A 24736-nucleotide genomic window follows, 5' to 3' on the forward strand; every position below is an offset into this window, starting at 1 on the left:
AAGCGTCAGATGACTAGGCCCGCCCACATGGAGAGTACAGAGGTTCTTCCCAGCTCTGGTCAGCTCTGCTCTATCTGTCCTTGTGCCAGCACTGTGCTGTCGTGATGACTCTAGGTTCTTGATAGGCTTTGAAACCAGGAAGTGTGATTCTTCCAACTTGTTTTTTTCTGAGATTGTTTTGGCTGTCTAGGGCTTCTTGCAATCCTGTATGAATTTGAGGATTGGCTTTTTCATTTCTACAAAAATGGCCATTGGGATTTTGATACAGATCGTATTGAATCTGACAGTTGCATTAGGTATGTTGACTTCTTGATGATATTAAGTGTTTTGAATCTTGGAAACAGAATATCTCTCCTTTTTTTAGGTCTTTGTTAATTTCTTCCAGCAGTGTTTTGTAGCTTTCAGAATATAAGCTTTACATTTCTTTTGTTAAATTTAGTCCTTTGCATTTTATTATTTTTGGTGTGGTTGTAAATGGAATTTTCTTAATTTTGTTTTCAAATTGTTGTTTACTAGTTATGACAATCTGCTGAGTTTTATAATATCTCATATCCTGAAACTTTGCTTTAACTTGTTTATTAATTCCAACATTTTAAAGTTGGATTTTCCATATATAAGATCATGTCATCTGCACATAGACATAGTTTTACTTCTTCCTTTCCAGTCTGGATGTCTTTTAATATATTTAGCCTTTTTTATTTTTTAAATTATGAAAATGTGTTAGATTTTGTCAAATGTTTTTTCAGTGTCTATTGAGATCTATAGTTTTTGTCTTTTATTACATTGATTGATTCTTTTTCCCCTGTAGTGAACCATCCTTGCATTCCTAGAATGGATCTCACTTGGTTATGGTGAATAATTTTTTTTTAATATATTTTGTTGGAGTCAGTTTGCAAGTATTCTGTTGAGGATTTAGAATCTATGTTCAAAAGGAATATTGGTCTGTAGTTTTCTTGTGAGGTTTTTGGTTTTAGTATCAGGATAACATTGGCCTCATAAGGTGGGCTAGGTGTTCTGTCCTTTTATTTTTTTGGGTGTCCCTTAATTTTCAGAAACATTTTATGTCAACCAAAGCCTTTATTTTTGATAAATTATCAAAATAATTTGTCTTATGGATTGACATTTGTTTTGTCTTTGTTTTTGATACAGGATCTTGCTCTGTTTGTCACCTAGGCTACAGTACAGTGGCTCAATCATAGCTCACTGCAGCCTTTAAACTCCTGGACTCAAGCAGTCCTTCCACCTCAGCCTCTGATAGCTAGGACTTCAGGCATGCAGCACCACACCTAGCTCATTTCTTATTTTAATTAAAATTAAATTAAATTAAATTTTCTTTTCTTGTAGAGCTGAGTCTCACTATGTTGCACAGGCTAATCTCAAACTCCTGGTCTCAAGTGACCCTCCCACCTCAGCCTCCCAAAGTGCTGGGATTACAGGTGTGAGTCACATGTTTTGTGCTTTTTAAAAAAATACCTTCACTATTTCTGATTTTATACTTCATTGAATTATTTTAAAAATTTAAAAACACACAGGTAAAACCAATGGTGTGATCTTTTTAAGTGGTTAGCCTACCATGAAATAGTTAAGAAATGAACATCTGTTTCTAAAAACAAAACTTTATGCTGGGTGTGGTGGCTCACACCTATAATCTCAACACTTTGGGAGGCAAGAGAATCAGTTGAGCTCAGGAGCTTGAGGCCAGCCTGAACAACATAGTGAGACCTCATCTCAACAAAAAGTAAAAAAATTAGCTGAGTGTGGTTGTGTGTGCCTATAGTCCCAGCCACTTGGGAGGCTGAAGCAGGAGGATTGCTTGAGCCCAGGAGTTTGAGGCTGCGGTAAGCAGCAGTCATGCCACTGCACTCCAGTCTAGGCAACAGAATGGGACCCTAACTCAAAAAAAATATAATAAAGAAAAATAAAGCTTTAGGTTTCTAAGTGTTACAAGGATAAATCAGATTACAAAATGTTACAGTATTAGTTTTGTAAGTTCATATTAGGGAGGTGATCAATATTTTTTAATAACTTTTTGAGCTATAATTCATGTACCATGGAATTCACCCATTTAAATTGCAAAATTCTGTGGGTTTTAGTATATTCAGAGTTATGCAACTATTACTGCAGTTAATTTTGGAACATTTTTATCACCTCAAAATGGAGCCCCATACATCTTAGTTACACTTGCCAGGCACAGGGACTCATGCCTCTAATCTCAGTACTTTGGGAGACTGAGACAGGATTGCTTGATTCCAGGAGTTTGAGACCAGCCTAGCAACATAATGAGACCTCATCTCTATAAAATATCAAAAACTTAGCTGAAGGATTACCTGAGCCCAGGAGGTCGAGGCTGCAGTGAGCTGTGATCTTGTCACTGCACTGCAGCCTGGAAGTGAGACCCTGACTCAAAAAAAAATAAAAAATAAAAAATAGTCATTCCTCATTTCTTTCTCAGTCCTTGGCAACCCCTAACCTGCTTTCTGTCTCTGTAGATAGGCCTCTTCTGGACACTTTATGTGCATGGAATCCTGTACTCTGTGGCTTTTCATATCTGTCTTCTTGCACTTAGCATGACGTTTTCAAGGTTCATCCTTGTTACCCATGTGTCTATAACGATTGATTTTTTTTTCTGTTTTAAGGAACCTTCAAAATACTTGTAGTGTTTTATCACCAGAAGTCTCCAAAAGTTAGGGAATGGTTGGAGGTGTAGACAGTGTAGCAGAGCATGGCCAAGGGGGCCTGTGTTGTTTTGTGGAGCAGATGAGGGAACCCTGGGTGGGCCATGATGAAGCAGTACTCTGGCTGGGATTGAGATTTTGCATGTGTTTGCCTTTTTCCTCTGGGAGGAAATCTTTACCCTTCATGTGATTCTTAAAGGAGTCTTTCCTTTTTTTGAGAACTTCCCCAAACCATATCTAAAGTTTTCAGCCAAAACATTTTATTTAATTTTGATTTTTAATAAAATTGAGTGGTAACATGATTGCTTAAAAAATAAATATAAGGAAATGTTTTCTTTTCTTTTTTTTGAGTTGGAGTCTCACTCTGTCACTCAGATTGGAGTGCAGTGGTTGCTCCCAGCCACTGCAGCCTCGACCTGCTGGGCTCCGGCGATCCTTCCACCTCAGCCTTCCAAGTAGCTGGAACTACAGGCATGCGCTACCACACCTGGCTAATTTTTTTGATTTATTGTAGAGATGAGTCTCGTCAAGTTGCCCAGGCGGGTCTTGAGCCCGCGGGCTCAGGCAATCCACTCACCTCGGCCTCCCAAAGTGCTGGGATTACAGGCTGAGCCACCATGCCTGGCCTGGAAATGTTTTCTAAGTTAAATTAATAACCATTCTTCATAGCATACCTTGAGATTTCATTCTAGTGATGAGCCCCTTTGGCGTTGTTATCATAGATGATTAATTTTATCAAATTATAGAACCCTCTCTAGCTGTAGCTATTGAAGTCTTCCAAGATAGTCGTCTCAGGGCCAGTTTCATCTTTTCTAATTAATATAAATTCATCAGTTCCTCTATGTCTCATTTTCCCCATCTGGAAAATTGGTGAAATAATCATACTTGTTTGCTTATGAGGCTCAACTTAAAGTGGGATGTTGTTAGGAACATGGAGTCTGAGTGAACCTCCCCTGTGGTTGCTGACTTTTCTTGACAGTACCCTCTTTGTTTCCCCACAAAGGGACTTTGTGACACTCCTTTGAATCTCAGGCCCTTCTACAGTCTCCTTGCTTTCCTGCCATGCCTCTGTCCGTGGGATAGGTGATTCTGTCCCTGCCTGGTGCAGTCAGCCCTTACAGGAGCTTAGGCACTTATTGGTGCATTCCTTTTGGTCACCAACACAGCCTGGTCACTCTGTTGTGTCAGAGTGTTGAAGGGTTAACTTGCTCCATTTCACAGAGGGAAAGTTGATGCTCAGTCCCAAGGCTCATATATGTGCACCTGCACATGTGTGTTCATGTGCATGTTTATGCCTGCCTGTGTCTGGGTTTTGGGTGTATTTGTGTGTGTGAGAGGCCAGGGGACCTCAAAGCTTCATCCTGTCTGTCTCAGCATCATAGGCTCCTCTCCTTGGACCCCACGTGCTTGCCTTGGGACTGCTAAAAGCTTAGTAATTCTTAAAATAAAGACAAAATCATTTTCCATGGAGACTCTGGGGTACAATTCCAGCTGTCTCTGAGTTGGAAGTGCATGGACACCAGGGCAGGGAGGGTGTTGGGTCCTTGTTTGTGGCATCCCATGGAGAACCACAGAGTGTGCCTGCCCAGGGGTCCTGTTCCTGAGCCTCCCTGTATACTGCCGTGTGTTTGGTCTTTTGCTCAACAGTTTTGTGTTATGGGACATTCATGTGAAAGTCTTTTCATGTTCTTTTTGCTGTTGACAACAGCGGGAGTTGGAACTCCAGCGTCAGCGGGATGATCATAAGATCAAGCAGCTTCAGCAGACGGTGCGAGAGCTGGAGGCAAGGAACACGGCGCTCCACAGTGACGGCTCCCACCGAGGGGCCGCCAGTGCAGACGTAGACTGTCTCTGCAAGCAGCAGCAGGAGCTAGAGGAGATGAGGCAGCGGCTCCTCTGTGCGGCTGGACTCCTCACCAGCTTCCTTAGCCAGACCTTGGACAGGTCAGCGTGTGCAGGAACCCACACCCCACATACCTTCTATTCTTTGGAACATTTGGAGGTTCGGTTGAGCAGGATTCAAGACTATTTTTTTTAGTGAACTCACCCTTTGTTTCTCTTTCCATGATTGTAGACAAATCAGTGGGCAGGACTCTTCTGAAAGATAGCAACAAAATTATATTTTTACATTCTAATATTAGAGAAAAACAATCCTTGGGTTTCCAAGTTTATTTTAGATGTAGCTTGGTTCTCCCCACACCCCTTTACAGTTGTTCATCACCCAGCAGTTCAGGGCCTGGACATCATCCCCAGCCTGCCTCTGTTCCCCTGCCTGTGCTTCCCAGGTTGGTGTGCTACCCGGTGTCTGTCACCTGAGGCCACTCATGACTCAATGCTGATTTACCTGTTAAGGAGCCAAGACCATGATAGTTCATATGAGCAGAAAAATTAGTGCTAACATTTGTCTTTTTCTCTATGCGTGGAAACTCAGTGAAAACTACAGTTTTCCTACCTATACTTGGCCTTAATTAATTAATTAATTTATTTTTCGTGTTGGAGTCTCACTCTGTCACCCAGACTGGAGTGTAGTGGCCGCTCCTGGCCACCGCAGCCTCGACTTGCTGGGCTCCGGCGATCCTTCCCCCTCAGCCTTCCAAGTAGCCAGAATCACAGGCATGCGCTACCATGTCCGGCTGATTTTTTGTAGAGATGAGGTCTCGCTGCCCAGGCGGGCCCCGAACCTGCGGGCTCAGGCAATCCATTCACCTCAGCCTCCCAAAGGCACGGGATTACAGGCTGAGCCACCGAGCCCGGCTTGGCCTTAATTTATAAAGCAGCATGATTTCTAAGCAAAGTTTCATTTAGGACAGTGTTCTTAATATTAATTCTGGAAGAAAGCAGCAGCATGTGGTGACATGGCAAATGGGCACCTCCCCATGCTCAGGGGAGTCTCGTGGCTAGAGATTTCTGAGCTCCACAAAAGCATCCAGCTGAAGACCCTGCTGCCCCCGAGGGGCTGCTCCCCCACCTTGTGGTCCAATGAAGCAGTTCACAAACATGCACAGATGACCCATGACTCCTCAGAAGCCCCTGGGTGTGTTACTCTTGGCCCTCTCTGAGGTTATGCTGCACAAACTCATTTTCTTGCTGTGTCTCTCTTTAGCAGAATGTTCTTATATAGTTTTGGATAATGGTTACTTGGGTTACATACGAAATGCGCATTTGTTTTTACAGGACAATTAATGATTGGACATCATCCAATGAGAAAGTAATAACATCTTTATTGAGCATGTTAGAGGAACTGAAGTCTGAACTGAGCAGGCCTAACTCCTCCCAGGTAAGGGGTGGGACTTCTCCATGCCCCACAGAGACTAGCATGTGGCACCTCCCCTGAAGGGAGGTGATTATTGATCAGTTGTTTCTTCCTCCTTGCCATCTTCTCTGACTTCAAGTTTGCCGTCTGGGTAAGTGAACAGATGTCTAACCCATGTGCAGTGAAAATGCCTTCCTTGTCCTGGTGTACTTTGTATGGTGGTGAAGGGCTCAGACATGCTGCCCACGGAATGCTGCCTGTCTGAACTCCCACATCCCCCAAGTCCTGGACATGCCCTCGGGCTGCTGGCCTGCAGGGACCATGGGTTCTGCTCTGCTGAGGGCAGATGCCCCTGGGTGCCACTGTGTATTTGCCTCCTCCCAGCCTAGCCCACTCCTTGTGTATCTACATTGATGACCTTCACTGGAAATGAAACCTCAAGTCCTTCTTGGAAAATCTGAGCTCACTGTCAGCTGCTCTGAAGGAATTTGGAAATCCTGGCTACTGATATAGATTCCTAATATACATAGTACTGTGACATTTATGACATCATAACATTTATGTGGGAACCATGTGTGTGTATGAGGCATCACTAACTGAGTGCCATGTGGATATGGTGTGGAGTACCCTCTCCCTCTGTGTTGGGCACTGGGGATCTTTCCAGTGTCTTTGCTCTTTGATTGTGGAGATACTGAACCTGTGTCGGGTGCCTCACATATGAACCCTCTGTATAAACTGGCAACATCTCCGTGACCTCCTAATGTGCCACGTCTGTTTACAGTACTATTAGAACAGCCGAAAAGGGTTATGTTTTGTGACAGGCCTATGATACTCATACAGACCAGTTTTGTGCAAAATCTATTTTGTACAGGATTGAAAAGACATATGTGATGACTTTTACTATTTCCTGCCCTATAGATGGTGGTTCTGCTCAGCCCCACAAGCTTCCTATTGAACCCCAAACATGCTTAAGATTACCTGAAAATGACTGACAACAATAAAAAACAGATAAAATGCATGCCTTTTAACAAAAATTCTTATAAATTTTTTCTCTCCTTTTCAAGAGAAAAATGGCAACAGACCTGCAAATCCAGCTTGTGGACGTCTTGCTGAAAGACAATGATTCTCTTACAAAAGCCCTCAGCATAGTGAGTCGAGAGAAATTGGAGCTGAGCAGGGCTATGTCCAAGCTTGAAAAGACCCTGAAGCATCATCTGCAGAAGGGCTGCATCCTGAGTGTGTGTATTTGTACTTTATCCCTTACCTACTCCAGCCTATCCCACCATGATCAGATTAGCTCTATTCCATAATCAGCCAGGCTTCCTCACAGACATGGCATAAGTGTGTCAGTTTTTCCCTCTTAACTGCTGTGACTCTTTGTTCTCAAGTTTTAAGTCTTGCTCAGTGTTCCAAAATGTTTTATTTAATATCTTAGCAAATGTTCTACCTTATTCATACACACTCAGTGTCACCACAGTCCTGACTACTACCTGATGCTTGGTGCATGTTTATAAAAGGACACTTTGGCTAAGAATAATCTGACCAAATTAGAGTTTGTCTGTTACTCAATTTAAATGATTTATAGTTTTCCTAATGGTTTAGTTGGATAGACTATTTTTCTGGAATGCCTAATTTTTTTCTTCTTTTTATATTTAGGGTTTTTTTTTCTCTTGTGATTTGCTTTACTTTTTTAAGATGAAAACTTTTAAAAAATTATTTTAAAATTTACATAAGGTAAAAATTTGTCCTTTTTTGGTGTGACTTCATACAAGTGTTCACACATTCATAGATTCTTGTAACCTGCAAAACTACCACCATTAGCAAAATGCCAACCTTCAAAAGAACAGCAGTCACACCTGCTCACTCTGACTGCTGGTAGTCACTGACCTGGTCTCCTTTCCTAAAGGCTGTATAAGTGGAAACATAGGGCCTGTTGCCTGTCGAACTGGCTTCTGTCATTTCTCAAATGCACATTTGATATTCTTGCAGATTACCAATGCATCAATAGCTGGTTCCCTTGCATTGCTCAGCAGTATTTTAGAGTTTGACAGGCCACAGTTTGTTGAGCTATTTACCCACTGAGGGACATTTGGGTTGTTTCCAGTTTCTAACTGCTATGACTGCTGCTGTGTTTACAGAATTTCATGTGGACATGGGCTCCATTTCTCTGGTATGAATACCCAGAATAGGCTCATGGGGTCCTGTGGCTGCAGCATTTTTCTTGCCTCACAGCAATGCTACATCTGGGTACTTGGTGTTGTCTGTACTTTTTATCCATTCTAATATGTGTGGGTGGTATCTCCTTGTGGTTTTAACATGCATATCCCTAATGGTTAAAGGTATAAGGCATCTTTTCATGTATTTTTCTGCCGTTTGCATTTTTTGGGTAAAGTGTCTGTTAAAGCCTTGTGTCCGTTTTTGAATTGGATTTTCTCATTGTTCAATTTTGAGAATTCTTTATATATTCTGGATACAACTCCTTTGTTAGATACATGATTTACAAATATTTTTTCCCAGTCTGTGCTGGTCTCTTTCTGCTCCATATAGTATCCTTTGCAAAGCAAAAGTTTCTAATTTTGTTGAAGTCTAATGTATCAATTTGTTGTTTTATGAATCATGCCAAGAATTTTATAGTTTTACTTTTTTAATTTAGATCTATGATCCATTTTGAGTTAATTTTTTAAAAATTTATTTATTTATTATAAGGATGTGGGGTACAATTAAGGGTTAGGTATATAAACATCGATCATGCAGGTACCCTTGTTGATGAGGTATGCCCCTCCCTCCCCTAGCAGTTTCCCTCAACTGCCAGTCCCCCCCCCCCCACAGTTTTCCACTACTGCCAATCGCCTTCTTATAGCATTATAATTGTTCAAGGTCACCTTACGAGTGAGAACATATGGAACTCAGTTCTTTGTTTCTGTGATAAATCACTGAGTATGATCGACTCCAGATCCATCCAAATTGTTGCAAAGTCCATATATTTGTCCTTCTTTATGGCTGCAGTTAATTTTTGATTTTTGTTTATGGGTCTGAGGAATAGGTTGAGGATCATTTTAATGTATATAGATTTTTTTTTTAAAGACGGGCTCACTCTGTTGTCCAGGCTGGAGTACAGTGATGATCCCGGATTACTGCAGCTTCAACCTCCTAGGTTCACGCAGTCCTCCCACCTCAGCCTACCAAGTAACTGGGGCCTCAGTGTATGCCACCACACCCAGCTAATTTTTGTGTTTTTTGTAGAGACGAGGTCTTACCATGCTGCCTAGGCTGGTCTCAGACTCCTGGACTCAAGTGATCCTCCTGCCTTGGCCTTCCAAAGTGCTGGATTACAGGCATGAACCACCACCAGTGGTGGATGTTTTAATTTAGGATCTTTTTTTTTAGAAAGTAGGAATTTATTAGGAAGACAGTATAGCTCCCAGCAGCAGGAGGGGTCCCAAAGGGTTGCCCTAATTTAGGATCTTAATGATGGAGAGCACCCCTTCAATGATTGGAGATATACAAGAGGGAAATAAAGATTTTACTGCTTAGAGGTTCTGAAGGTCACACACATAGATATCAAGGTGCCTGTGGGCCAAGATGACTTTCTTAGGTCTAGGGTGTTAACCAAAAAGCCTTCCCAAAGGAGTTCTAACTGATGGGTTAAAAGCACACAGGCATGAGTTCCGTGGAGCCCCACAGTTACTGAGATGTGGTCCCTGGTGCATATCTTCAGGGTATGCATGCCATGGTCCACACAGAGTGTGGGATTCAGAGACACAAAGGATGCTTCCAGCTGTTTCATAGAGATGTGGTCACCAGGGAGCGGGTATATATGGCAGGTATCAGGATGGACTGCATGAGAAACCGGGAGGAGGCAGAGAACTGGAAACTGTGTCAAGGGTGACTGGGCCCTGCTTCTGGTAGGAGGAAGTCTGCCTTATGCTCAGAATGGTGCCGGGACAACATGAAATTATAAGAATTCACTACAGTGGATATGCAGTTTTCCCAGCACACTCTGTTGGAGACTGTTCTTTCTCCACTGAGTTGTCTTTGTATGTAAAAATCAATCAGGAATATTTGTGTATTATTTTTGGACTCTGCTCCATTGCTCCAATGTGTATCTTTTCCAACAGCCTGATTAATGTAGCTTTATAGTACATCTTCATATTGAGTAATATGAATTTTCCAACTTTTTTCTTCTTTTTGAAATTATTTGGCTATTCCAGTTCCTCTACTTTTCAATATAAATTTTAGAATCCCAATTATTAAAATTGGGATTGTGTTAAGTCTGTAAATCAATGTGGAAAGAATTGGGTGAGAATGTAAAATGTACACTTGCTTGGAAAAACAGTCTGGAAATTCCTCAAAAGTTCAAACAGAGTTATTATATTGCCCAGCAATTCTACTTCTAGGTATCTGCCCAAGAGAAGTGAAAATACATGTCCATATAAAGACTTTTACACAATTTTTCATAGCACCATTATTCATAATAGCCAAAAAAGTAGGAGTAAGCAAATGTCCACCAGTTGATGAATGGATGAATAACATAGAGCACAGCCAGCCCTCCAAACTCAGATTGAAAATATTGGTGGGGAGGCCTGGAGACCAACAACAGCAAAAGTAATTATACAGGTAAAATTCAGTATAACAACTATTTACACAGCATTTGCATTGTATTTGGTATTACAAGTAATCTAGATATTGAGTTAAAATATACAGGAGGATGTTCATAGGCTATATGCAGATACTATGCCATTTTATTTAAAGGACTTGAGCGTCTTCAGATTTTGGTATCCAAGGGGTGGGGTGGTCCTGGAATTATACTCCCTCAGATACTGAGGGACATGTATGTATGTATAAATGGAATATTATTTGTCAATAAAAAGGAATGATATTCTGACACATTCTGCAATGTGGATGAGCCTTGAAAACATTATGCTAAGTGAAAGAAGCCAGTCATAAAAGACCACATATTACACGATTCCATTTATATGAAGTATCCAAAATAGGCAAGTCCACTGAAACAGAAAATAGATTAGTGCTTGCCAGAGGCTAAGGGGAATGGGAATGGGGAGATAACTGCTAACAGGCGTGGGGTTTCTTTTTGAGGTGATGGCAACGTTCTGGAATTAGACAGTGGTGATGGTTTGCACAACCCTGTGAATGTACTAAAAATTTATTGAGTTGTATACTGTAGAAGGATAAGTTTTATGACATGTGATGTATATCTTAATAAGCTATAATTTTTTAAATGGGGGAAGAGTTGGCATCTTGACTTCATGTGAAGTCTCTTAATCCAAGAACAGGGCATGTCTCTGTCCATGTGTTTTTTTTCCAGATTTTCTTTCTTCAGTGTTTGGTAGTTGTCAGTATGTACATTCTGCATTTTCCAGGGGACTTTGCCAATGATGCTTTTTAAAAATTTTGTTTTCCAGTTGTTCATAGCTAGTATATAGTGATAGGATTTTTTTTTTAAATGTTCACCTTCTATCTGCAACCTTGCTACATTCACTTTTTAGTCCTGTGAGCTTTTTTGTAGGATCTTTTGCATAGATTATCATGTCACATACAAGTTTGTCTTATTTTCTTCATTCCAGTTTGAATGCTTTTGATTTCTTTTTCTTGCCTTATTACTCTGCCTTGGACTCACTCTGGAACCTTGAATGGAGTGGTGAGAGTACATCCTTGCCTGGTCCCCAGATATGGGGTAGAGATTCAGTCCTTCACCATTCAGGACTATGTCAGTCGTAGGTGTTTTCTGAATGCCTTTACTGGCTTGAAGAAGTTACATTCTATTCCTTGTTTGCTGAGACTTTATCATGAAGGGATGTTGAGATTTGTCATGCTTTTTTTTGCATCTTTTGATATGATCATCTGGCTTTTCAGGTTTAGCTTATTAATATACTGGATTACATTGATTTTTTTGAGTGTTGACATGTTTTATCCTTTTTATATACTGCAGGACTTGATTTATTGATATTTTGTTGAGCACTTTTTGTACCAGAGGGATATTGGTCTGGAGTTTTCTTGTATTGTCTTTGGGTTTTGTCCTCATAAAATGAGTTGGGACATGTTTCCTCCTCTTCTGTTTTCTGGAAGAGATTATGTAGAACTGATAGTATTTCTTACTTTAATATTTGTTAAAATTCACCTTATATCTTGGGCCTAATATTTTCTTGTTTGGTAAGTTTTTAATGACAGATTTGGTGTTTTTTATTAGATATATGACAATTCGGGTTACTCTGTGGGGGAAGTTTTAGTACTTTCTGCCTTTCAAGGAATTGATCCATTTCCTCTTAATTGTAGAACTATGTGCATAGGGTTGTTCGTGGCATTCGCTCAATAAACTTTTATGTCTGCAGGGTCAGTGGTGATGTCCTTTCTTTTGTTCCAGTAAGAGATAGGGGGGAAAAAACAGTTTTTCTCACACACATACCAATCAACACACACTGCTTCACCTTTGGTCACCAAAATGTGTGAGACTTTCTCCCTACCAACAAGCACTTCTCCAGCGGACACCAACTGCGTGTCCCACACCTTAATTCCTACACCATCTACCTGGAGGGAGCATCAGATTGCACAAAGTGAGGGTCAGTCTCACAAGATAGCCCTACTTTGATGCCAATCACAAGTTCAAGATTGTGACCTGTGCTTCTGACCAACTGGCTGTAAATATGGGTTTTCATGACCCCCTCTCGGACTCGATTAATTTGCTGGGATGTTTCATAGAACTTGGGAAATACCTTCTTGCATTTACAGGTTTATTATTAAAGGATATTACAAAAGATCAAATGAACAGCAAGCTAAAGAGATATACAAGGTAAGGACAAGGTATTGGGGGCATGCAAAGCTTCCATGCCCTTCCTGGGCACACCACCCTCTGACACCTCCACATGTTCAGCAGCTAGGAACCCTGCTGCTTTTGGTTTTTATGGAGGCTTTGTTCGGTAGACATGATTGATTGCATCATTGGTCATTGGGATCAACTCAACTGTCATTACCTCTCCTCTCCCCAGAGGTCAAGTGTGGGGCTGAAAATTCCAACCCACTAATCATATAGTTGGTTCCCCTGGCAGCCATTCCCCACCCTGAGACTTTCCCGGAGCCCACCAAGAGTCACCTCATTAGAATAAAAGACTTATCACCCTGGAAATGTCAAGGTATTTAGGAAGTCTGTGTCAAATGTTCACTCAGGAAATTACAAAGGTCTTGGGAACTCTGTGCCAGGAACCAGGATCAAAGACCAAATTACAGTCATATGTTGCTTAGCAGCGGGGATATGTTCTGAGATATGTGTCATTAGGTGACAGTATCATTGTGTGAACATGCTGCTTACACCCAGATGGTACAGCCTACTACACACCTAGGCTGTATGGTACAGCCTGTTGCTTCTAAGCTACACACCTAGTAGCATGTTACTGTACTGAATGTTGTAGGCAGTTGTGACACAATGGTAATTGTGTATTACACTTTTACACTAGAGACATCTCATGGATTACCTTCCAACAACTTGACCACCCTTTTTTGACAAAATAGTGAAAAACAAATCACTTCATATTAAATAGTATAGCATTGGAACCAGTTATTTTATTGTAATGGAATTTGGGACATTGAGGAACTTATTAAGTTTTATATCTTATATTTTTCTTATATGTGATAATGTATGAAACTGTCACTAACATGCACTACAGTTTCATTGATACATGTTGTGCAACAGTAATTTGACATCTTCCACCTGGTGTTTTTCTATTTGAGCAGACAGTGCAGTCTCATTTTTTTCTCCCATATTAATAATATGTGATTTATTGTCCAGTCTGTGCACCACTGTGAAAGCACTTCACACATTCTAGGTAATGCCAACTGATATTTAAAAATGTATATCTCAGTAAATATTCCATCCATTTATTAGACTTTGCATTCAATTTGAATGGAAGACTTCAGAGAAACATAAATTTTTGAAAAATTTGCACTGGCATAAGTTTCTCCTGTATAATCACCAGCAATCTCTTTATGTTCCCTGAGAGGGGACATCTAAGTGATTTGCTCGATTTATGATGTCCCTTCAGAGGGTACGATCCGAGTGTAAAGGGCTAAACATGTCTAAACAGAAAAGACTACCCTTGAATATATGACCTATCACCGACCAGAATGTTGTGCTGCATAGGACTGTATGGAAACAAAAGATTCTCCTAACATGCTTACCTACAAGGATTTCAGGGACTCTATGTCAGGAGCCAGGGCCAGAGACATGTATATATATTTCTTCTTATATTACAGTGTCACAGTTTATAGTGTTAGTGATTTGTGGCCTTTTTTTCATGGTCAGTCTGGCAATAGTTTTATATATTTTGATGGATTTTTTTCCCCCTAAGAAATGGTTTTTGGTTTTAGTAAAATTCTTCATAGATTTTCTGTTTCCAGTTTCATTGGTAGCTGTTCTTATTTTTCTTATTTTTCTTATTTCCTTCAGTTTACTTAGGTTTGGTTTGTTCTCTTGTAGTTTCTTAAGATGGAAGCTTAAATTGTTAATTTGAGGCTTTTCCTTTCACATGAAACCATTTAATATCCTTTTTAAACACTGCTCTAGATGCATCCCACAGATTTTCATTTTAATTTAGTTAAAATATTTTTTTTATCTCATTTGCAGATGACAATACAGTAAAACGGTTTTCTGATTTCTTTTGGGACTTTCTTTTTGATTAATGGATTATTTACTAGAGTGTTATTTAATTTCCCAAAATATGGGTGTTTTCCAGATATCTTACTGCTTTCGATTTCTGATTTACATTCATTATTGTCAGAGAACTTACTTTGAATAATCTTGGTTTCTTTAATAAGGTTTGGTCTCTGGCCCAGAATCGAATTTTTCTGGGTCTGTGTTCCATGGGCACTGTAAGGCAGGTATGTCCTAGTACTAGGGGTATCCTGTGAAGCCAGTTGGACCTGGCTGGGTAAATCTGGTGTTCACATCTTCTGATGCTGCCTGGATTTCTCTCTGCTTGTTCTGTCAAATACTAATAATAGAACTGTGGGTTGGTCTGTTTCTACTTCCCGTTCTGTCAGTTTTGCTTTGTCTGTTGTGAAGGTCTGTTAGCAGGAGAAGGTAAAGGGACCTCTACATTCATGACTTGAGCAAACCTACGATGGATATTCTTAGATGTGAGAAGTTTTTATGGAGGTTCCAAAGAGAGCTGCCATGAGCGTCAGTTCATAGCCTGGCCCCCTCTCTGGGACTCACTCGGAACATGTTCTAAGGTTTCTTGTTCAGAGCATCCTGTGGGGCCTAGTGTGCTCTAAGCCACAGTGGCTGGTGGAACATTTCTGTCCTTTATATGAAAGTTAACAGAGAAACAAGGAAATAATATTTTTATTGAATAAATTGAAGGTGGACTGAGAGTGAACTGGTAGAACACTTTTCCTTGATGTCTAAGATGATTGTTTTCCTAGAGCAGTTCTTTTCAGAAAGGACTCAGCTGTGTTTTAGAACCAACAAGTCATGGTTGTCTTTTTCTTCTGCCTGAGAGCCATTTCATAGGCCATCCCATGGGGGAGCTTGGAGCCTGTCCCGGTCTCCTCTGGTCCTCCCTGTGGAGTCATGGCCTGGCACCACCAGCCTGCCTTTGATTCCTGTTTCAAATGCTGGATGCAGGCCACTGAGCACATGCTTTGACTGGAGGGCAGGTCCTGGGCATTCATTCTGGGAGGTTCCTTTGTTCCCTCACCATGAAACTGTCCTCCTCCTAGTGTGTACTCCCCCATGGGGCTCTGGGGATTCTCTGCACATGGTGGCTGTCCAGGCCCCTGGGGTCCACTCTCAGCCTGAGTGCTCTTGTGTGTGGTATCCTTACTTAGGTTCCACATGTGAGATTTGATGGTGCTAGAGTAGGTAGGTATAGTCGTTCCTCAGTACCTGGAGTAGATTGATTCCAGAATACCCAGAGATACCAAAATCCTCGGGTACGCAAGTCTGATATAAAATGGCATAGTATTCATATATAACCTATGTACATCCTCTCACATATGCTTTAAATCATCTCTAGATTGCTTATGATAAGTAATATAATGTAAATGCTATCTAAATAGCTTCACTAAATTGTTTAGGGAATAATAATGAAATTCTGTGCATGTCAGTACAGATGCATATTTTTTCCTGATTATTTTCTATCTGTGGTCGGTGGAATCCATGGATATGGAAGGCTGACTGCATTTGAATTCACCAGTGGTTGGCATTTCTAGAACCATAAAATGTGAGTGAATTTATGGTTTAAACCTTTGCATTTAGGGTTATTTTAGAAATATTTTGTTTTGTTGTTTTTACTAAAATGCACCTCCTGTGCAATCATACTTCAGTAAATGCATGTAGTAATTACCCTGTAACTGTTCATTATATGATAAATGGCTTCACAGAAGAACTTGGACCTGACTGAAGAAGTGCTGCAGGTGTGGAGGGACCAGCTGTGGTGCCCATATGAGGTCAGTGCAGCTTCCAAGGGGCCTGCACCTGGAGATGGCATCTGGCTCGAGCATCCCAGCCACTACCTATGTGGGTCTTTCTGCACACAGACTTCACCCTTGGGGTTGGGGCAGAGAGCATGTCTCTTGCCTGACCCTACTCTTAGTCATTGTCCTCAAGATGTTCTTGTTTAAGAACAGCTCTTGATAGCTGTGTTTCATTACAGAGATCAGACAGGTCTGCATGGAAGCAGGATGGTGCGGTTCTGCAGAGTTCACCACGGCATACAGACCCAGGACGACTGTTGCTGGCTGCTGGCGAGGAAACAAACACCTGCCACATCAAGGTGAGACCCAGCCCACGAGCAGGTTGGGGTGCAGAGTGGTGTTGGTGCTTTTACATCCTGAGTTTGTTGATTGCAGCTAAAGGATTTTCATGACCAGGAGGTTCTCATTTGCCAGGTGAAGTGTGCCTATTCACAGCGAGAAATACTGGTTCTAGCAGTCAAGTCACTACAAAGAGAAGAATTTGGAGAAAATAAACTTTGATTTGAATCTTGCTTTAGTTGTATAGAAATACTGAGTTTCTGTGCTTATGCGTTAAGGACAAGATGTGGTATGCCTTGAATCAGTACAAGGGAGGAACCCAAAAAAGAACTTATTTATAAAAAATTGTGTATTTATTGTTACATGTTTAAACTTCAGTCACCTTCAAAGTACTCTCTGTTTGATGCAATTTACTTATCAAGATGCTTAAAACAGTTTCTGAACTCTCAATTTAGATGCCTTTTAGTGCTTCTGCTCTTTTTTGTTTTTTCTACATAGGCAAAATATTTCCCTTTGAGAACTTTTTTCATCCAGGGAAGCAAAAAAATGTCGCTTGTGGCGTGATTGGGTGAATAGGGAGGGTGGGGCATGGAGATCATGCTGCTTTTGATCAAAAACTGCTGAACAAGCTGGGTGCAGTGGCTCAAGCCTATAATCCCAGCACTTTGGGAGGTGGAGGCGAGAGGACTGCCTGAGCCCAGGGCTCGAGATCCGCCTGGGCAGCTTGGCAAGACCTCATCTTTATAGTAAGTCAAAAAATTAGCTGGACATGGTGGCACACATCTGTAGTTTCAGCTACTTGGAAGACTGAGGCGGAAGGATTGCTTGAGCCCAGTTGCTGTGAACATGCCATTGCATTCCAGCCTGGGCGACGGTGAGACTCCACCTCAAACAAACAAACAAACAAACAAAAAACTACTGTACACTCAGTGTGGTGTAGGCAGATGTGCTCGTAAATCACCCATCATGAAATGGACAAATGAGTTGAAAGACTTCAGAAAAAATTCACTGAAGCTGAACACAACCTTTCACAACACTAGCTGGTACACTGATGCTGATGGGTTCCTAAACACTTACCTAGTGGAGGAAGCCTGTACTACAAGGGGCCCACTCTCCAAAAATAATTGTTTTATTTTATTTTTTTATTATTTTTATCTCCCCCTTGTAGATGATAGTCTCTGCAACCAGAAGGAATCCTGGACCACGGACTTGCTGGTCATGGTTTTGACAGTGTGGTACATATGTGGGTCCTCTCTTGAGGGTAGATTCTTGTTAGGATTTGGACCAAGCTCCATGTACAGTCTTCTGGTTTCACACAGCCCCCCAAACCTGATGTCCATCCCCACTCCCAGTTTGAACCTTACTTAGGTGACTAAATTTAAGGCTCCTTCACTAGGGCTCCTTTGATAATGCTGTGGAGAGGTTGTTTGGTTCTAGATTTTATCTGATAAACACAAATCGATCTTTCAATAGCAGGATTGTTTCTGGCTACAAGTGTTGTACAAGTCTGACTTCCATGATAATTTTTTGAGAAACAGGCTAGTTCTTTGTCAGAGCAACAGTACAAATGTGCATTTGTCATCAAATGTCTGTTTCCTATAATTAAATTTTACTGTTTTTTTCCTTTTAGATGGAAAAACTGTACCTACATTATTTGAGAGCAGAGAGCTTTAGAAAAGCTCTGATTTATCAAAAGAAGTATCTTTTACTGTTGATCGGTGGATTCCAGGATTCTGAACAAGAAACACTCTCCATGATAGCTCATTTAGGTGTATTTCCTTCCAAAGCAGACAAGAAAATCATTATATCTCGTCCTTTTACAAAGTTCCGCACAGCTGTCAGGGTCGTCATCGCAATATTAAGGTAAATGACAATACATTCAAGAAGCATATTCTGTGTCTGTCTCCCTGAAAGTGTGCCATGCCACACTGTCATGGTTTTCAGGTGGTTTTATTCCTTGGAATTCTCTTTTAAGATGAATGGCATTTGAGGCCTTAAAATATATATGAACTTGTTTTCAAGAAGTCATGTTGTGCAAAGCTATCACCTTCTATAATGGTTTAAGGAGGCCTTTTTATTAAAAAGGAACAGCTTCTCAGCCTGTAATCCTAGCACTTTGAGGGCTGAGACAAGTGGATTACCTGAGCCCGTGGGTTCAAGACCCATCCGGGCAACTTGGCGAGACTTCGTCTCTACAATAAATCAAAAATTAGCCGGGCGTGGTAGTGTACGCCTGTAGTTGACTACTTGGAAGGCTGAGGCAGAAGGATCACCGGAGCCCAGCAGGTCGAAGCTGTGGTGACTGGGAGTGTGCCACTGCACTCCAGTCTGGGCGACTGAATGAGACTCCAACTCAAAAAAAAAAAGGAACAGCTTGCCTTTTAATGAATTTCATGCCAGGATTTTGACAACAGGCCCATGTAATGGAAGTTTAAAAGCTGCATTTCACTTTGTAAATTTCAGTTTCCTATATTTTAGATTTATTTATGAAAGAGGAGAGTAGGTTGATTCACTGAGGGTAGTGGCCAGTCTTGAGCCTGCAAACATGACTGAGACATGGAGGAACCCCAGCTGCTGAGGTAGGGGAGGCCCTCTGTGCTTTCACCAGCCCCTCTCCCCTTTGCCTCCTGGGGAAAGCATCATTCACTCCCTCAGCCATTGTTTGCACAGGGCATCGTTTTTGGAGCAGAAAGGTGGCTCCCAGGTGTTATTGGGAATTTTGATCATTTCAAAATTAACTAAAATTTCTTTTTTTTTTTGAGTTGGAGTCTCACTCTGTCACCCAGACTGGAGTGTAGTGGCCGCTTCTGGCTACCGCAGCCTCGACCTGCTGGGCTCCGGCGATCCTTCCGCCTCAGCCTTCCAAGTAGCTGGAACTACAGACGCGTGCTACCATGCCCGGCTCATTTTGATTTTTATTGTAGAGATGAGGTCTTACCAAGTTGCCCAGGTGGGTCTTGAACCTGCGGGCTCAGGCAATCCACTCACCTCAGCCTCCCAAAGGTGCGAGATTACAGGCTGAGCCACCGAGCCCAGCTTAAAATTTATTTCATTGATAGTTTCAGAATATGCTAAATTTCTTAAAATGTTTGTCCCACTAAGAATTGTGCAGCTGTGTCTACTCCCTGGTACCCACAGAAACGCCTTCCCACGGCTGTGCTTTGGCTTGTCTGGAGGAGTGGATGCAGCAGAGAGTGGTACAGAGTCTTGCTCCTTTCAGAGGCTGGATGTCGAGCCAGTCAGTCATCCAGTCCAGTGGGCTGGGCAGAAGTGGAAAATAGAGGAGCCTCCTCAAGTGCTGTACTGTTGGCCTTCTCCTGCCTTGGAGCACCTGGCCTCCTCACCTCTACGTTCTCCTGACCATGACTGTCCACTGGCCATCTGTCTACCCAGGATTGTGGGGAGAATGCCCATACAAGGAAGCATTTTAGGTGCTAGATGGGGAAAGCCAGCAGACCCAAGCCTACCTCTAGGAGGGGGATCATTTGAGTGCAGCAGTGATTCTGTGAGGACACTTGCCCAGGGCAGCTTCCACTGAGGGTTCTTGAAGGGCCTCATCTGGGGGAAAGTGAAGGAGGAAAGTTGCAGACACTTGCCTGGAGGGGCCATTCTAGGAGGGGCATCCAGGACCCTGCACAGCCCTCACCACCACACTATCTGTGTTCACTGTCCTTGCTCCTGCGAGGGCCTCTGTATCCTGAGCCTGTCAAGTGGCATCAGTGATAGAATGAGATAAGAGTGTTGAGGCTCCCAGTCAGTGGTGTTGCAGTCTGACTTTGTGCTGGAATAACAGTCCTGGGCTGGGCTGTCATAGTGTCTGGGGGGCCAAGTTCTCCACAGTGGGGTTCTGCCAAAGCTTTGGTAGTGTTGTGGCGTGAGAAAGTCTTCACTGTCAGGAGCACTGCAAGCTCCCTGGATGTGTGTATCCTGTGTACTAGGCCAAGTTAATGGACCTGGACCTGTGTCCTCCACTGGCAGTGAGGGCCCACATTCTGGTTGTTTGTTCATGTCGAGGTTTTCATTGCTCCTTCCATTCCTGTTTTGGTCTGATTTTCAATATATTTTTGTCTTCTTTTTTTGTAGATTGCGTTTTCTGGTTAAGAAATGGCAAGAAGTTGATCGGAAAGGAGCTCTAGCACAAGGCAAAGCCCCCCGCCCAGGTGAGATTCAGCAGCCCATTAACAACTGTGATTCACAAACCTTTTTTCTATTCCTTGTAGCATATTGTGGTCACTTATTATATTCAGTGAGAATGTAATGAAGCATGATAAATTAGTTCATCAGTAAGTGCAGTTGTCAGAAAGTGGCATGAGGAGTGCACAGTAAGACCAGGTTTATAGTCCTTGAGTCAGATGGATCCCAGGAGCAACTAATGGTGGAGAAATACAAAAATACTAAGTACAGTGATTTTTTTTAATAGTGTTTAGTAAGATGGTGTTTTTCTTTGTTTTGCTTTGTTTGAGTTAGGGTCTCATTCTGTCATCCAGACTGGAGTGCAGAGGCACGATTACAACTCATCACCACCTCAGACCCCTGCTCAAGCAATCCTCCCTCCTGGGCCTCCTGAGTAGCTAGGACTATAGGAGCACACTGCCACGCTCAGCTAATTTTCTTTTTCGGTTTTTTTTTTTTTTGTAAGACAAAGTCTCACTATACTGCTGGTCTTGAACTCCTCGGCTCAAGTGATCTTCCTACTTTGACCTTTTAAAGTGATGGGATTACAGCTGTGAGCCACTTCACCTGGCCAAGATGGCATTGTTGTTTTGTTTTATTTTGAGCTGTGGTCTCACTTTGTCGCCAGGCTGGAGTGCAGTGGCATGCTCACAGCTCACCACAGCCTTGGCCTCTTGAGCTTAGGCAGTCTTCCACCTCAGTTGTAAAGCCGAACTAGAGAGATTTCACTATGTTACCCAGGCTTGGTCTTGAACTCCTGGGCTCAAGCAATCCTCCCGCCTCGGCCTCCCAAAGTGCTGGGATTACAGGCATGAGCCAATATGCCTAGCACAAGACGGCCTTCTTAGTTCCCTAAATCTGAAATTCAATTCTCAGTGCTGCCTCTTTCCTTTTAGAGCATCATTGTTTATTTTTGGCTCAATTAAATCTTTTCTCTAAAGTTCTCAGCCACTGCCTTCCTGCAACAGAGTGTGCAGGCGCCTGCTGACACTGAAGGGGCCAACCCCAAAGCAGGATGTTTTGGTGGACCCTTGTCCCACTCTCTGGGCATGGCATGCATAAATGTGCACAGAGGAAGATGACTGGTCATCTGGTTCCTGGGCCCTGGGGCCTGGGCTGTTTGTGCCTCTGCTGACTGCCCATTAGGCCTGGGCTTACCTGGCAGTGCTATGTAGTCTTGACTTTCACATGCTTATAGTTACTTCTCAGATTAAAATGCTTTGGTTCAGCCTTCTGGCCATCAGGAATGTATGCCCTCTGAATTACATCTGGTGGTCTCCCCAGTTTCTTCCCTGCCTTCCTCCTGAGCTTGCTCCTCAGAGCCGGTAGAGGCAGGGTGCCCCCTCTCCAGTCTTACTTGAGCCCCTCTTGCCCTCCTGAGCCCTCTTCAGCAATGGGCCCAGGCAGACACCAGGCTGTCACACTTTGGGAGTAAGATACAGGTGATCAAAACAGGCTTTTTCTAAAGCTTTTTAAAAGATTACATAATAACTTCAGTACTTTAAATATGTTTTAAAATTGTCATGCAGACCCTTAAAAGCTCATAAATCTTAAATTTTGATAAATGAGCTTTCTACTAAAGTATGTTTGTTTCTTTTCCTATTCCCTTTGTTTTTAAACTTGCGGAATTCTGGGGAAGGACTCCGAGTGCGGCGGCGGCAGCAGCAGTCTCCACCCAAAACCAGAGAGTCCCCACCCACCCGTGATGTGCCTTCTGGCCACACCAGGGACCCCACCCTTGGCCCAGGACCTGCAACAGCAGCTTCTCCAAGCAGAAGGGGCAGGTCAGTTGTGATATGTTCAGGCTTCTCATCTCTGCCTGTAATCTCTCTCGGCAGCCTGGGTTGGTTCCTCAGAGAAACAAATTTTTAAAGTTCCTGGCTTTGGCCTTGTCTACAGCAACAGAGGAAACATACCAGAGTCCATGAGGGCCTGGAGTTTAAGCATTACATGGGAGGATGAGAATTATCTGTCTGGTGGCTATGGTGCCTTGGGGCACAATGAGGTGATATTCCTTGAAAGAATAAATGGTTGCTAAGGGCCCCTTTTTGAGGGAGGGTGTATGGGCCAATAAGGCATATCCTCTCTCCTGAGAATATTTGGAAGCTTATCAGGTGAACCTTTGGCCTGGTAGAGGGCAAGGGGGAAGATAGCTGAAGTGAGGACTGAGCAAAGCAGGCTTCATTCACCTCCAGGAAGAAGACAGTTCGGGAAGATCAGGGAAAGGCAGGTGGGCAGCCGGGCCACTTCTCAGACACAGCGGTGTGGGTGTGGGTCTGAGGGATATGGGTGCATAATCCAGGTTGGGTAAGAGATACACGAAGATTTAGTGAGTCAGTAATATACAATAGGTTTTTTTTTTTTACTAAGTTTAACTGAGATATTGTACAGAAGTTGGCTTTTATACACTATGTTGCACTTTGTATAAAAAGCATTACTTTTTTTATTGTGTATTAAGGAAGGATCTGAAGGAAATAGTCCTAGAGTGACCCATTCCCCACAGTTCATTGAGGCACATCCCTTCTGCATTCACCACAGCTTCATTTGTCAAATTCAACTCTTTTTTCCCCCTCCTCTGGTGTGGTGGTTTGAAGATCCACTCCATCCCCAAATTCAAGATTAGAAAGATCCCTAACTGTTTCTCAAGATCCAGAGCAGTCCTTGACAGAATATATTCATCATTTGGAAATGATCCAGCAAAGACTAGAGGGGGTGCCACCAGGTAATAAAAGTCCTTCTTTAATTCTTTATTAAAGTATTATAACTGTACCCTAGAAATGTAGAATAATGCTGAGAAGACTGCTAGTATTCAGCTTAGTAATTGTTAGTCTCGGTGTTAATATTAACTTTCACAAGTAGAATTAGAATAGAGGTTATAAGTGAAGAGACCTCACAGAGGTGTGAACAGATATCCTCAGCAGTAACCACTTGGATCAGTTCTACTTAATCACTATCTGGACCTTCTTATTCTTCTCTTATGCTGATAGGGAACATAAAGATTGTTTCAGCCAGGCTATACTTTGTCCAGTATTTCTTAAACATTGTAATTTAAATCACTGTATATTTTAATGATAACTTATATTCTTACCAAAATGTACATTAATTCAGTGATAGTGTGAAATTTTAAGATGTGCAAAGCCTTTTTACTTTTAACAAAATGCTACCTAATTTTTATTTATATTTAGATTCCACTTCAAAGAAATCCTGCTACCAGAAGATTAAACAATGAATAAAATCCTTGTGGCTGTTACCTGTGACAGACAATTCTCTTTAAGGAAAAGATTTGTTTTTCCCTTTTACTAAAGAAGCTTGTGGGATGGCATGGGGTATACTTCATGTGCTGTGACACTGGGCCTTGAATGCCATTAATTGTTTTCACCTTTATGAATTGCTGTAAAGCCAGGTGGAGCATTTTCTGTGTAACCTCAGTATGTTTTAGCTCTTTGCCTTCATGAGGTAATGGGTACTCCAATGCGTCATGGCTATATATGTGCTGTTCTGCACCTGTCGGTGGACCTACCCTGCTGCCCCCAAGAAGGGTAAGCAGAGAATGGCTTCCTGTTGTTTATTTTCTTAAAGTGTACAGATGGAAACTTTGTTTAAAAATAAAAACAAAACAGTAAGAAAAGAGGGAATAAAATTTTAGCACTGTTTTGTGAATAGCCCTTATGTTGTTTTTTAGTTTTTATCCAGTTTGCCTTTCTCACTAGCTAAAAAAATTAAGACAGATTTGAATTTGTTAAAGACCTATAAGTCAGAAATTTTCAGTGAAGCTCAAAGCATTCTTCATGTAGTAAAGACAAAGAACCACTTGCCTATTGCTTTATCTTACTTGGTTTCTTTTTTCTTTTGTAAGATGCTGCTGCTATCT

The 24736-nt window shown here is 42.0% G+C and overlaps 1 protein-coding gene across 1 annotated transcript in view; it reads left to right on the forward strand.

The window, feature by feature from the left end:
* PCNT (pericentrin) overlaps window positions 1-24530 on the forward strand; it is a 104332-nt gene extending 79802 nt beyond the window's left edge. The window contains exons 37-45 of the mRNA XM_008064573.1: window positions 4384-4619; window positions 5850-5952; window positions 6993-7166; window positions 16593-16712; window positions 18323-18555; window positions 20776-20852; window positions 22505-22649; window positions 23460-23587; window positions 24051-24530. Coding sequence (XP_008062764.1) covers window positions 4384-4619; window positions 5850-5952; window positions 6993-7166; window positions 16593-16712; window positions 18323-18555; window positions 20776-20852; window positions 22505-22649; window positions 23460-23587; window positions 24051-24094 — 1260 coding nt within the window. The 3' untranslated portion in view covers window positions 24095-24530. The remainder of the gene's footprint in view (window positions 1-4383; window positions 4620-5849; window positions 5953-6992; window positions 7167-16592; window positions 16713-18322; window positions 18556-20775; window positions 20853-22504; window positions 22650-23459; window positions 23588-24050) is intronic.
* The last annotated feature ends 206 nt before the right edge of the window (window positions 24531-24736 follow it).

The sequence above is a fragment of the Carlito syrichta genome, unplaced genomic scaffold (assembly GCF_000164805.1).
Source record: "Carlito syrichta isolate Samal-C Ts95f unplaced genomic scaffold, Tarsius_syrichta-2.0.1 Scaffold307711, whole genome shotgun sequence".
Lineage (NCBI taxonomy): Eukaryota > Metazoa > Chordata > Mammalia > Primates > Tarsiidae > Carlito > Carlito syrichta.